At 36.0% G+C, this 15,628-nt stretch overlaps 1 protein-coding gene across 1 annotated transcript in view; it reads left to right on the top strand.

Annotated features, from left to right (window-relative positions):
* The first annotated feature begins 613 nt into the window (after nt 1-613).
* Nucleotides 614-15,628, top strand: part of LOC110465902 (succinate dehydrogenase assembly factor 2, mitochondrial-like) — a 17,785-nt gene continuing 2,770 nt past the window's right edge. The window contains exons 1-3 of the mRNA XM_021522055.1: nt 614-740; nt 1,507-1,688; nt 14,972-15,081. Of these exons, the coding sequence (XP_021377730.1) occupies nt 678-740; nt 1,507-1,688; nt 14,972-15,081 (355 nt within the window). The 5' untranslated portion in view covers nt 614-677. The remainder of the gene's footprint in view (nt 741-1,506; nt 1,689-14,971; nt 15,082-15,628) is intronic.

Genomic DNA, 15,628 nt, shown 5'->3' with positions numbered 1-15,628 from the left:
GCATGTGATATCCGGCTAGTAACATGCTGGAATGAAGGAAGCAAGTTTGTTCAATTGATTGACCTTTGCCTATATTCAAGATCACAGGGGTCAATTGTCTTTAAAAACACCTTTTAACGACTTCTGATGAAAAACCAAAATGTCCAAGGTGACAATGTTTTGCTAGTGGCATTCAGGCATGAAGGATTACCAAGTTTGTTCACAAGGGTCAAAAACTTAAACGACTTAAAGGCTAGGACGATGACATTTAGCAGGTAGCATGCTGGGATGAAAGGTTTTGAAAAGTTTGTTCAAAAGAATGGCCTTGAATTATATTCAAGGTCACAGGGGTCAAATATGTAAAAAAAAATATGACTTCTTCTTAAAAACCAAGATGCATATGCTCAGATGAAAAGCTATTAATTAAGATTGTTCTTGTCAATGACCTTGCCACTCTTTCAATCTCACATCTGGTCATTTGTGTATAAATCTTTAAAAGTCATCATCTTTTCAATAAACAAAAGGGAGTGATATTTAGCAAACCAATGACGTAACAATCAATACCTGCTCACAAGAGAAGATAACTCTGCAATACTCACAGCACGGCGCCCGCCGGAAGTGAAAGGTTAAAGGGAAGTAACTCCAAAAATTTGCATTATTATTATACAACAAGGCCAGGCAGGCGATTGTGAACGACCATGTCATTCAATGCTATTCGTCAGATTGTACGTTGTGGCGTACAGACAGCTCGACTTTGTCAGGTATGTAATGAAAACTGGTATTTATTAATATACTGATTAATGATGTAGCTTCACAGGACACTGGAAACTTGTCATGAATGGTGTTGACATCTCCTGTTTTGACGGATAAATGTCATTGCATAATCCTGAAACGTGCGCGCAGTCACCATCTAGCTACTGGCCAAGTTCGACTTTGCCAACTAGTGAGCGGGTCCCCGTGTTATACCGCATCGCTGGAAAAGCTAGCTTGTCAGTAAGACAGTATTTCCCCCTCAACTTACTGAGCTGTTACACTGGAGAATCCCATGGTTCCTCCTAGCCCGAGTTTTCTCTGGCCCTGCCACCAGACATCTTTCTGTCAAAATATGTAAGTCTGGTGTCAGGGCCAAAGAAAAGTCAGGCTTGGTTTCTCCCATAGGGACCTGAAAATTTGTTACAGCTATATTTGGACCTTAACTAAGGTGTTCACTTCAGAGTAGTTTTTTCATGTTTTAGGCTACGTTGCTGAACTACAATGTAGTGATCATGAGCGGGCCCACTTTACACCGCATCACTGAAAATTTGCTTTTCCAGCAAGGCAGTATTACCCCCATCACCTTCTTAGCTGTTACATCCTCCTACATTGTGTTAGTGCATGAATTAATCAATAGAGTCTTAAAGATTGGTTAATCACAAGAAAAAAAATAAGTATTGTAATTAATAACATTGTATAAATGTGATTCATAAATAGTATACAAAAGATAGCCCTTATAATGTTCACGTTTTTGTTGATGTGTTGTCTCCTCAGAGAGTTGCAGCTCCATCAGTCCAGACAGTGAGATATTCCTCCGAGTACTACACGCCACCAGACGAGTATCCTCCCCCACCCCCTTACAAGGAAAGGCTCAATGAAGATGAGGATGTCATGAGGTCACGCCTACTGTACCAAAGCAGGAAACGAGGAATGCTAGAAAATGGTCTTCTTCTTAGGTAGGCTACTGTGTCAGAAATGGAAATCCAGTTTACTGTTGTCATGGGGATGTTTTTGAATAACTGTTTGTTAAAACCTCATTTTGATCTAGTATAGGAGGTTTTTATTAAAAAGCAAGCATGCATCTGAAAAATGTGTAGCCGGTTCTATTGTGAGGGCCATTAAATACCACTCAACACCGCCTTTAGGGTTCAATTCGGTTGTTAATTACGGGTATATACCCCAATAAACGCATATCTACAAATGACAAATACAAACCAGAAATACACATTCGCATGTACATGCACACACAAATATAACATTCATTCAATTTAATTTGAACTCAATTTAATAATAGAATTAAATTGCTATAGAGGAAAATAATAATGGAATATCTAATAATTATTTAGCAGTTACTTAGACAAGAATATATATACGTTTTCTGGACATGGTGAAACTAAACAAGCGACTGAAATGGAGTCTCCAAAACCATGTGTTATCTAAAGTTTCACAATTGTATTAATTATAAATTGTACATAATATATAATATTTAAAACCTACATACAAACAATACTTTCTCACTTAAAACACTTACCGCTGTGTAACAGCAAAATGCCACTTGTCCTGCAAATATCAGAGGGCTCAATAAGCAGAGACAGCATATAAAATGTATGTCCTCCTCCGTCGACATATTTGGCCATAGAGGTCCAAATACGATACCCTACCCCAACTCTCTGGGACATGAATATAGGACACCACGTGACATACAAGACAGGTACACAGGTAACGCACTTGAACAGGAAAACATAAAGTCAACCCATTCTCTTGTTGCATTTAAAAACTGTTTCAAACATGATGTTGTTTCTATTCCAAAATTTTTAACAGTAGGAGATAGAAAATTTACAATTTTACACACCAGACTTAGGAACAAATGCAGCAGTCTTCAATATGACATTTATAGAGTTAACCTCAGTGATAACCCTTTATGTTTATGTGGGGAGGTAGAAAATGTACATCACTATTTCTATACATGTCCAAATTACTCAACTGTAAGAAATCACCTGGTAAGAAATCTTAGGAACTTAAATCTTCCAGAGATCCTCCTAACAGACATAAACACACTTCTCTGGGGTAATCATGATCTCACTTTTGAACAAAACAGTAAAACCTTTAACTATGTATGTAAGTACATTAAGGATACAAACCGCTTCTAGTAAGTAGTCTTAATTACAACAATTACATCATGTTCGAAGAATTGAATTTTCTTTATCTGTGTGAAAACCTCGGTTAATTCTCTATGAGTAGGTCGGGGTACAGAGAAACAGTCGTCAACAACCTATTTTAATAATTCAACTTAAATTCAATAAAAAATAAATAATTAAAAAAAAAATGAAATGTACATGTTAAGACAGCTATGATGTACGTAAACTGTATTTAAGTTAGGAGAGGGCTTAATTAAGTTGTAAGAACTTGTGCCCAATCCTTTTTGTCATTTTCAAGGCAATAAAAATATGTTTAAATCAATAGGAAAACACAGGTAAAACACGTTTCTCGCAGGATAACACTGGTAAAACTCATTACTCGCATAAGGGGACACAGACGTATGAAAAGTAATTGAATAGAGTAAATGAAATACAAGATAAAGAATGTAAAAGATATAAAAAAAGAGGAATGAAAAGGAGAATTTATATACTTACTTAAAATTGGCCAAGCACTTGATAGGTGCCTGTCACATACACCTCCTGATAAAAGGATGGTGTCCTCGTCATTTGCTTCCAATACACTATGTCACTCAGTTATAAGCGAACAACTATATACTTACCTATACTTGTCGTTTATTACTGAACATTAATATGTTGTTTTTTTTTTAAATTCTAAAATTTCACAGCATAATCCAACATTAAATTTCAGTATTAACCCCCCCACCCCCTGATGAGAGAAATGACGTCATTGTCATTTACATAGCAACACTAGATGTTATGCATTAAAGTCTTTCTTCTAGAAAGTACAAATACATAGTCTTATTACATCTACATGTATGTACAATTCATCGCTTTGTAGAACAAATCACCTGCAGTAAAGCCATGGCGATCGACTCTGACATGTCCCCAAACACTCCCTGAGTGGAAATTCAATCAGAAAGTGAGCTTGCGAGTCTGTTTCTTTGACTTGTTGCCTTAATGCTAATTCCTGTGAGGTCATCCAGCGACAGCTTGTCCTTACCCTCCCTGACCTCCGAGGTGCGGGTTCCTCTCCAGGATCCTCCTCCTCACTGGCATTCTCCTCAACAACACTTACATCCTCTGCCTGTCCAATGAGTGCTGCCCTCTGACGGATTGTCANGTACAATTCATCGCTTTGTAGAACAAATCACCTGCAGTAAAGCCATAGCGATGGACTCTGACATGTCCCCAAACACTCCCTGAGTGGAAATTCAATCAGAAAGTGAGCTTGCCAGTCTGTTTCCTTGACTTGTTGCCTTAATGCTAATTCCTGTGAGGGCGTGTCCTTACCCTCCCTGACCTCCAAGGTGCGGGTTCATCTACAGGATCCTCCTCCTCACTGGCATTCTCCTCAACAACACTTAAATCCTCTGCCTGTCCAATGTCTGGATGAATGTTGCCCTCTGACGGATTGTCGGGCATGTGGTCGTCACCACTCACTACATTCTCCTGCTCCGGAGCCGATACATCTACTGACTCTGTGGAGGGGGTCAACTCCTCCTCTTCAGTGCTGATAACATCAGGCACAATTATGTATTCCTCGTCAGACTCTTCACTTCCAGGCTCATGGTCTTTATCATGGCCTGTGGGCTTGATCTTAAAGTACGATCACTTCGTCTCGGCCGCACAGTGGTGATGTTGTTTTCTTTCTTGGTCTCTGTGTCAACTTCCTCCAAGCAACCAATAGGGAGTAGGTGGTTACGGTGCAAGGTCTTACACCTTCCAGATCCCTCCTCTGGCTGTACAGTGTACACCGGAATGCTGCTGTTGGGTTGACTGATGACACGAAAGGGCAGCACATGCACCAGTACGTATACCCTGTCCCCAATTTGTAGAACAGCACTTCTTGTGCGTGAATCATAGTGGGTTTTCTGTCTCTGACTGTTTAATCTGGTGGATTCCATCGCTAACTGGTACGATTCCTTTAACCTCTTCCTCATGGTGCTTACATAGGTGGGGAGCGTCTGATTTTCATCTGAGCTTCCTATACCAAATGCCAAAGCAAGTGGAAGTTTGGGCTCCCTCCCAAACATGAGTTAAAACGGTGAATAACTGGTGCTCTCATGACGCGTGCAATTGTATGCATGCACTAATTCTCCAATGTGATTTTTCCAGTCTGCTTTCTTGTCTGGATCCAGGGTCCGCAGCATTCCTAACAGGGTACGATTAAATCTTTCACATTAGCCGTTCCCCATCGGGTGGTATGGAGTTGTTCGCGATTTAACGATCCCAAGAGCTTTGCACAACTGCGCGATGATCCGTCCCTCAAAAATTTGCTCCTTGATCGGAATGTATTCGCTGTGGAATTCCATAATGATTAACAAAGTTCTGGATAAACACATTCGCAGTTGTCTTAGCCTCCATGTTGCGAGTGGTACTTAGTAAAATGATCCGACACAACTAGAATGTATGAATAGCCTCCCTTGGACCTCTCCAGGGTCAGAAAATCCATACACACAAGTTCTAGCGGCTGAGTTGTCTAAGTATTCCCTAGCCAAAACACTAGATGCCCATTATTTGCAGAACTTTTTTGATACAGGTTTTTACAAAAAGGACCAATTTGGCGGCCATTTTGAATATCTCAAAAATGTGTAAATGTCACCTTTTTGACGTTATATCTATAACTAAAAGTGTCATTGTATCACAATTTCTAACTATCCAAGTTTTTAATGTTCAAAATTATGATTTTATTTTACAAGAAAGTGGAAAATCAGTACAATATTGGTATCACTACTAATTCATGGCAACTGAAGCGCTTTTGGTGTTTTATCTCACTAAAGGTGAGAAATTAATCAAAAAAAAATATAGCAAAAAAATAAGCGCACTGACCCCCATTTTATTGACTGTTTTAGGAAGAAAAACACATTTCTTTCGATCCATTGAATATTAATAAAAAAATAATACCAGAACCTTTTAAATAAATCATTACATCTGCAAAAACACATTGAAAAAGAAGTATTTTTACACTTAAAAAATGGGGTAGGGGTAACATAAATTGCATTTCTGAAATAACTAAAACTGTAAGCCAAATGCTAACTAGTACCCCCACTCCTATATAAACCAGAGCTGTAAGCTAAAGGCTAACTAAGGTAAAGCATTGCAAAGCAATCCATAGTCTCACAAGAGTATTTATTTCTTTATTCACTGCACTGTACACTTATTTAAGAATATAGGTAACTGACATACTTTCTGTACTCCCTCCCAATGGCAAAACATACTTGCAAACCAAATCTTGTTAGCCCAGATGAACCAGTTTTGCTGAAACCGTCCTAGTAGTTAAGGAAAAGTTGTCAGGACAATTTTTTTATCAAAGGGACGTTTAACTCCTTAAAAATTGGTCGAAATTAAAAAATACTACCCTGATGCACAACATCAGGGGGTAATTACCATATCTTTAAACTTTCATTGAAATCAGACCAGTAGTTTAGGAGAGAGAGGGCCATAACTCCTTTTAAAAGGGTCGGAATGAAAAAGTACTTCTTGGATGCACAACCTCAGGGGGCAGGCAGTTACCATATCTGTAAACTTTAAAATTGGCCTAATAAATTTGGAGAAGTTGTCAGGAAAAGGATTTTTCAACAAAGGGCAATAACTCCATAAAAACGGGTTGGAAAAATAAACCTGTATGTACAACATCAGGTGGTAGTTATCATATCTGAAAACTTGCGTTGAAATTGGCCCAGTAGTTTTTGAGGAGTTGTCTGGACAAATATTTTTCAACAAAGGGCCATTACTCCGTAAAAAAAGGGAGAGAATAAAAAAATAAAATTATCTGGATGCCCAACATCAGGTGGTAATTATCATATCTGGACACTTTCATTCAATTTGCCCAGTATTTTTGGTGAAGTTGTCTGTACAAGGATTTTTCAAGAAAGGGCCATACCTTATAAAAAAGGGTCAGAATGAAACTTTCCTTGAAATAGATTCATAACTTAAGCAGGAGTTGTCCGGACAAACTTTTTCTACGGACAAACANAGTGACATAACCATCATGTGAAACTTTCATTGAATTCTGATGGCTAATTGCGAAAGGGTGGAGCCTCCTTAAAGAAATTTTACTTCCGTCATCTAGAAAAAAAAATACAATTTTTATCAATTGTGCAAACAAATTCATAAATTTCTAATGGTACACTTGAAAGGTATTGTATGAAATTGGTCTTCATACGGTCAAAACGATAAATTTCACCAAAAGTCACACAAAAAACGAGCACACAGACAAACAATTTTCTTTGTATTTTTCATTTTCTTATTTTTTGACTTCTCAAAGGTGTACATCCTTAAACATTAGAAATTAGTAAAAGCGAGAAAATGTGTTCATTGCTCTAATACCAAGCTACATGTAAGGTTAAGTCAAAAAGTCGTCATAATATAGAAATGTCTTTTGTGATTTGCTCATAAACAGTGGCAGAAGGTAATGCTAGTATCCACAATCTGATCAGTGAATACAGGAGGGTGTCCTGGACAAATCCCAGACAATTTGGTACCAGGTTGTCTCAGTACCTAGGAAGATGAGGATTCAATACTTTTAAGTCAAGAGGAAAAATGCTGATGGACCTTAAAAAATAAAATCAGCAACACACAGGACACAAATAGAAAAGTACAAAGGTCGAACAAAGTCTAAGTAATTAAAAAATACAAAATGACGTTTCGGATCAGTCCGTGCGAAATATGCCGGCCTGATGAACATGTCCGGTAAAATTACTGCCCCTGCAAAACCAAACCAATTCAATCTGATCAGTGAATACTTGTCAGTCTTTGGACACAAACTCTGATCTTGGAATTTATCAACAGTGGTAAAATCCCACGAAACACCAAAAAAAAAATCAGTATTACTTAATCATTACAATTGCTGGAAAGAATTGAGCTATTATTTATCTTTTCATATTGTAATGTAAACAAAGCTAACATTGAAAGCATTACAGGAGATATACATTATCTTCTGTTACACTCAGCATTACAGGAGATATACATTATCTTCGGTTACACTCAGCATTACAGGAGATATACATTATCTTCTGTTACACTCAGCATTATCCATGCTCAAAGCTGATCACCTTTATAAGATAAGAAGGTGCAGTTTATTCAATCATCTCAGTTCTTATCAGAACAAAATATAAGGAAAAGTCCTTATTTCAAGGCCAAACAGCCTTTTTCTAATTCAACAGCTCTCATAAGCTAACTGGTACCGGTAAGACGACTGCCAAGGGAAGCAACTCTGTCAAGCTTATGTTACAAGTCAGTAAGATTGTTATGCACAAAATAGTTCCTATGAATAGTTGACAATAACCATTTTCAGAAGTCAAATGACATTTCTTTCGCAGACATGTCTGCTTTTTTCGAGATTAAACGCGGTTGTCATCAAGGGTACCCAATCGAACCATACATATTTATATTGTCCAATCCTTCTTTCGCAATATGCAGATGATACTTCCCTTATCTTAGATGGGACAGAATGCTCTCTCAGGGAATCAATTAAGGAACTAAATGTATATAAACAACTAACAGGTCTTAAAATCAACTTAGATAAAACACAGATTGTATGGATAGGGAGTATAAAATATAGCAAGGACCTTCTTTTACCTGAACTGATCTTAAACTGGGGGTGGAACATTTCAATCTTTTGAGATTAGAATTCCATGTAGACCTTTGTAAAATAGCTAAATTGAACTACGTTTAAAAACTTGTTAAACTCAACTCTCTTATCAAGTGTTGGAGCCCTTACTCCTTTAGGGAGAATTAGAATAATAAAATCTTCACTTATCTCACAGTTCAAACCTCTTTTTATTGCATTACCCAATCCTGATGATATTTTATAAAAAAATAAATTCAGTCATTTTCAACTTCTCATGGAATAGTAAGACAGATAAAGTTAAGAGAGAGGTAATTGTACAAACTTACATTGAAGGAGGTCTAAAAATGGTTCATGTGAAGAAATATATGGAAGCTCTTAAGCTAGGGTGGATTAGGAGAATCTTAAGCTCACTTGGTTATTGAATTGCTTGGAATTCTGAAAAAAAAATGTAGACGTTCAGCTTTTGTCTAAATGTGGGAATGAATATCTACACAACTAAATGTAAAAATATTTTCTGGGAAGATGTATTTCAGGCTTGGTGTAATCTAAGAGTTAAAGAAGAACTTGTTAGAAATATTAATGATGATGAGGAATTGATACTTAAAACTCCACTATTACATTACAAAAAATGGTTTGATGCAGGAATTAGTATAGTGAATGACTTAATAAAAGACAATGGATAAAGCTGACTATCTAACCTTACTGCTGATGATGACTCTGATTTTGACTTACCTCCCCTTAGTCACCTAAACTTTTCAGATATTACTATAACTGATCAAGATGTAATAGAGCAAATTCACTTAATTAAAGTCAACAAACCTGCTGGGCCTGACAATGTGTCGACTAAATTAATTAAAAATCTTCTACCTTCTATAGTAACACCTTTAAAGATACTCTTTCAGAAAACTATCACAACTGGTAAGATACCACAGTCTTGGAAATCCTCCAATGTTAATGCTTTATATAAAGGTAAAGGTGCTGTGGATGATCCTAGTAACTATAGACCTATTGCTATCACTTCCTGCATAAGTAAAATTTTAGAAAAAATAGTATTTAAATATGTGTTTAATTTTATAACTAAACACTATATCATTAGTGAAAACCAGTCTGGGTTTCAACGCAGGGATTCTACAGTCAATCAGTTAACTTCTATATATGATTCAATTATTAAAAATTTAGACAAAGGTAAAGATATAAGATTAGTTTTCTGTGATATAAGCAAAGCATTCGATAGGGTATTGCATAAAGGACTTCTTTATAAACTTAAAAAATATGGTATCTCTGGTAATCTTTTTAAATGGTTTGAAAGTAACTTATCTGATAGAAAACAACGTGTTATTTTTGAAGAATATGCTTCTAATTTCAAATCAATTTGTGCTGGTGTACCACAAGGATCTGTTCTTGGTCCCTTTTTATTTCTTATAATCATTAAGGATATTACTCATGAAATTAACACTAATGTAAAACTTTTTGCTGATGATACGGATCTTTATGTTATTGTTGACAAAGATGTAATTTCTCCAGCAGAAGAACTTAATGATGATCTTGAATCCATTAATAATTGGGCAAAACTCTGGAAAATCAATTTTAATCCTCAAAAAACTGTTGCATTAACTGTAACTAAAAAAATAGACAGCATCCATTACTTATATTTGATAATCAGATAATTCATGAAAATAAATCTCATAAACATCTTGGCGTAGCATTTAATACTACTGGTTCTTGGGGTGATCATTTTAAATATATTTATGATAAATCATGTAAAAAATTAAATATTCTACGTAAAACATAAAATTGATAGGAATCTTTAGAATTACTATATCTCTCCTTCTTTGGTCCTACTTTAGAATATGCCTCTTCTGTCTGGGGTAATTGTAATATTGGAGAAGAAAAACTACTGGAATCCGTTCAAATTGAAGCAATGAAAATTATAACTGGTCTTAGTAGTGGTACATCTCATCAAAAATTATACTAGGAAACAGGTTTTGAAAAATTCAAATAACGACGGAATAAGCATAAACTTGTCTTAATGTATAAAATCCTCAACCACTTAACACCTGATCATTTATTTGACATCATTGAACCTTATATTAATATACAAGTCAATCACCATTTACAGACAAATAGATTTTTAACATTCCTCATTCTAGAACTTGTATCTACAACTGTAGTTTCTTTCCTGATGTCATGTGCCTATGGAACAATCTCGATCATTCAATCACTTCTTCTCGGACTATCAATTCTTTCAAAAAGAAAATTAATAAAATTCAAACACCTCCCAGGACCATTTCTGAAGCTTTCATCACCTGTAATCCAAGAAAACGAAATATTGTATTGTGTCAATTACGTAATAATGTTAGCAATTTAAATTTTGATAAATGTAATGATCACTTGATTGTTGATCCATATTGCTCTTGTGGTGCATCTTGTGAAAATGCTGAACATTATTTCTTCTTATGTCCAATTTATATTAACTATAGACATTTCATAACTGACAACACTAATCATTTTGGATATTCATCTGTTGATCTACTTACAACTAGTAATGTTTATCTATCTACTGATGATAATTTATTTATTCTCTCAAAAGTTCAGCAATACATTTCTGCTACTAACAGATTTAATTAAAGTATGACTGTTTTCATTGCCTCTTATATTTATTTTTATGTATATATATCTATATCTTAAATTTTGATAAAGGGCATGTGTGTGTGTGTGTGTGTGTGTGTGTGGGAGGGGGGGGGGGGGGGTGTTTTGTGAATGCTTATTTATTATGTGTATGTGAGGGGGTATGTGTGTTATGGCATGGTTGTAAGTGTATACGAGTGTGTCTCGTTGATCCATGTACTAAATTTATGCTTCTTGTCAATTAATAAATGATAGGAGAAGACTTATGTAGGCTAAGCCTGTTGTCTTATCCAATTGTGCAACTTTTTGTCCAATAAAATTTGTTGAAACTAAAATAAAATACAGTAGAACTTTTTCCTTTTAAAATTTTAATGAATTCTGTACTGTGTTTGGTACAATAACAAATTATTTACAATATTATGGAGTTATCCAAAGTATTAAGAAATACTTGAGGCCTTTTACATCTCCAAGTAGAACATTGACGTTTCCGATTTTTCCTCTTAACTTGAGCTAATCCTAAATAAAATAAAAAGGTTGCAGGTATTCTACCGTTTACTCCTGAGAAACAATATTAACATAACTGCTCAGCAAAAATGGGGGAATATCTTTGACTATAATGAAGAGAAATGGAAAAAAATGTACAGTATTCCTTTTCGATCAACTCAAAATTCTAAACTCCGTTGGCTACAATTTAAGGTTAACCACTATATTCTAACAACTAACTCTTATGCACATAAAATAGGCTTATCAAACAATCCTAATGGTAATTTCTGTAAAAGAGAAAGGGAAACAATCGTACATTTGTTCTGGGAATGTGATGAGGTTCAGAATTTTCTGGCAAGTTTTGAAAGGTTGTTAAAAGCACTAACAATTATATTACCTATTAATAAAGAAACATTGTTATTTGGTTTGGTAAATAACACAGGCATTTACAATCGCATTGATAATGAAGTTCTTCTTATAATCAAATCCTTTATCTACAGAAACAGAACTATACATGGTACTCTCTCTGTTATGGCTCTAGCTAATGTAATAAAAGAAAACTATGTGGTTCAAAAATGTATTTCATATGGTAAAAGTGATCCTTGTCTACAATTTTTAGCTCACCTGGCACGAAGTGCCAAGTGAGCTTATGCCGTGGCGCGGCGTCCGTCGTCCGTCCGTCCGCCCGTCCATCCTCGTCCGTCAACTTTTCCTTTAAACAACTTCTTCTGAAGAACGGACAGGCCTAGAGTCATGATATTTGGCTGAAAGCTTCATTGGTAGGAGCCCTACAAAGGTTGAGAACGAAAATGACCTTGACCTGTTTTCAAGGTCACAGGGGTCAAATATGTCAAAAACTTCAAACGACTTCTTCTAAAGAACTAAAAGGTATAGAATCTTCATATTTGGCTGATGGCTTCCTGGGATAGAGCCCAACAAAGTTTGAGAATGAAAATGACCTTGACCTACTTTCAAGGTCACAGGGGTCAAATGTGTCAAACACTTCAAACGACTTCTTCTGAAGAACTGAAAGGTATAGAATCTTTATATTTGGCTGGTGGCTTCCTGGGATAGAGACCAACAAAGTTTGAGAATGAAAATTAGTTTGACCTACTTTCAAGGTCACAGGGGTCAAATATGTCAAAAACTTCAAACGACTTCTTCTGAAGAATTAAAAGGTATAGAATCTTCATATTTGGCTGATGGCTTCCTTGGATGGAGCCCAACAAAGTTTGAGAATGAAAATTACCTTGACCTTCTTTCAAGGTCACAGGGGTCAAATGTGTCAAACACTTCAAACGACTTCTTCTGAAGAACTGAAAGGTATATAATCTTTATATTTGGCTGGTGGCTTCCTGGGATAGAGCCCAACAAAGTTTGAGAATGAAAACTAGTTTGACCTACTTTCAAGGTCACAGGGGTCATATATGTCAAAAGCTTCAAATGACTTCTTCTGAAGAACTGAAAGGTATAGAATCTTTATTTTTGATTGATGGCTTCCTTGGATAGAGCCCGACAAAGTTTGAGAATGAAAATGACCTTGACCTTCTTTCAAGGTCACAGGAGTCAAATGTGTCAGACACTTCAAACGACTTCTTCTGAAGAACTGAAAGGTATATAATCTCTATATTTGGCTTGTAGCTTCCTAGGAAAGAGCCGAACAAAGTTTGAGAATGAAAATGACCTTGACCTTCTTTTAAGGTCACATGAGGCAGATATGTCAAACACTTTAAACGACTTCTTCTGAAGAACTGGTAGTTATAAAATCTTAATATTTGGCAGGTGGCTTCCTGGGAAAGAGCCAAACAAAGTTTGCGAATGAAAATGACCTTGACCTACTTTCAAGGTCACAGCGTTCAAATATGTCAAACAGTTCAAACAGCTTCTTCTGAAGAATTAAAAGGCATAAAATTATAATATTTGGCTGGTGACTTCCCGGGATAGAGCTCACCAAAGTTTGCAAATGAAAATGACCTCAACCTACTTTAGAGGTCACAGAGGTCAACAACATTTTAATGGATTTGTTCTTGAGAACTAAAAGGAATGGATTCATAAGATTTGGCTGGTAGCTTTTTGGAATAGAGCTAACCAATTTGAGAAGGAAAATGACATTGACCTACTTACAAGATCACAGGGAAAAATATGTCAAGCAACTTCTGAAGAAGAATCAAAAAGCATAGAATCTTATAATAATATTTTGCTGGTAGTTTCAACAGATGGAGCCAACAAAGTTTGCGAGGGAAATATTTTTAGTGCAATATAATATTTAATGAGAATATTTTGCTATGACTGCTTAAATATTCAGGTGAGCGATACAGGCCCTCTTGGGCCTCTTGTTTCTAAATGAATGGAAGAAATGGATGAAATTAGTTGATTTTGCCTAAAACCTGACATGATTTTAGGCCGATACCTTAATTATTCAGTAACAATTCTGTTACTTAACTTTAATTAGTATCTAGCTCTGTTTTGACTTCCTTCCCTGACATGCTTGTTCTGATATCTGTCTTTATCTTTTCTTCTTTCTTTTTTTTGTTTATTTACCAGCTTCTTTTTCTTTCCTTTTATCCTTCTTTCTTCCTTATAGCAATACAGTGTGATATTAAATGAAATAATACCTATCCATATGCAATCTTTACTGATACAAATTTATTTTTGCATAACTTGTATGGTATGAGTGGTGATATGAAAGATGATTGGTGACAAATAGGTTATTATATGATCTGAATGAATTACTGATCCATTGTTATTGTCACTGTTTTGAAAAAAACTCTTTTGAAAATTAAAAAAATATAAAAAATAAATAAATATTGAAGGGTCAACATTTCTGTCAAAAGGACTTAACATTTCAAACCAAAGAGTCATGTTAATTTAAGGGAGTCAGAAATATATACCGTCAAGGGTATGAGGGGACAGCCTTTCATTGCAGTCAATTTAACCACTGGCAGAGACCACTGATTTTTTCTGCAGGCCGGATCATTTTTAGCTCTCCTGGAGGACCATGGTGTAGAGCATCTTTTGGCAAAGGGGGTCCGGACTCAGTTTTGTATAAATACAGAATTGCTTTTAGGGGGCAGGGGGATGGGCCCTATAGGGGGAAATTGAAGTTTAAAGTCCACCCTGATTGATGGGGGACCTACTGAGGGATGGGTGTTGCTGAGAGACGGGGCTAATATTTGGAACAAGGAACAATTCCTCTGGTTCAGTCAGTTATCTTACACAAAAATTGTGATAAATCAGTCCTTCCTAAACACTTATTGATTATTTAAATATCTGAAAAAACAAGTACCCGGTAAGCATATGTTAATGTTTTAAAACTAAAAGGAACTTTTATTGCAAAATAAAAGAATATGAATTTTGAAACAATTATAAAAATGATCTACTACTTGTGTATTTTCAGCACATTTGCAGCCAAATATCTTGATGGTATGAATGAGCAACAGCTGATATTGTATGACCGCCTCATCAACACACCGAGTAATGACTGGGAAATATATTACTGGGCTGTAGGTAAGTAACCTTTTACTCAAACACACCGAGTAATCACTGGGAAATATATTACTGGGCTGTAGGTAAGTAACCTTTTACTAAAGTGCCGATATGTATAATTGAAATAAAGGGAGCATTCAATCTACAGTTCTGAATCGAGATGAGGGGGCTCATGAAGAAAGTGACAGAGTACATAATGGAGTACATATCATTCTAGCGAACCAAGCATCACACATAAACAGTTCACAGGTCGTGCTTTATGACACTGATGAAAATGTCTGGAAACAGTGTTCCTTGAATCCTTTAAGTTTGTTATGTACAACAACAAAATTGTCTGCTGTTGAACATGTTTTTGTATGTAAAAATACATGGGATATTACTTAGCTCTACCAGAGGATTTTAATGCCGTGGTGCAGCGTCCGTCGTCCGTCGTTAACCTTTTATTTAAAACCCATCTCCTCCTAAACGCCAAAGAGGAATTCAACCGAATTAAGTCTGAAGCATCACTAGGGGAGGGCAATCATTTCTTAAATAAATGAGGTTGATTCGACTCCTGGGGCCCGGGGGG

Source organism: Mizuhopecten yessoensis, unplaced genomic scaffold, assembly GCF_002113885.1.
Source record: "Mizuhopecten yessoensis strain PY_sf001 unplaced genomic scaffold, ASM211388v2 scaffold1595, whole genome shotgun sequence".
NCBI lineage: Eukaryota > Metazoa > Mollusca > Bivalvia > Pectinida > Pectinidae > Mizuhopecten > Mizuhopecten yessoensis.
This window is presented reverse-complemented; position numbering and strand designations above follow the sequence as displayed.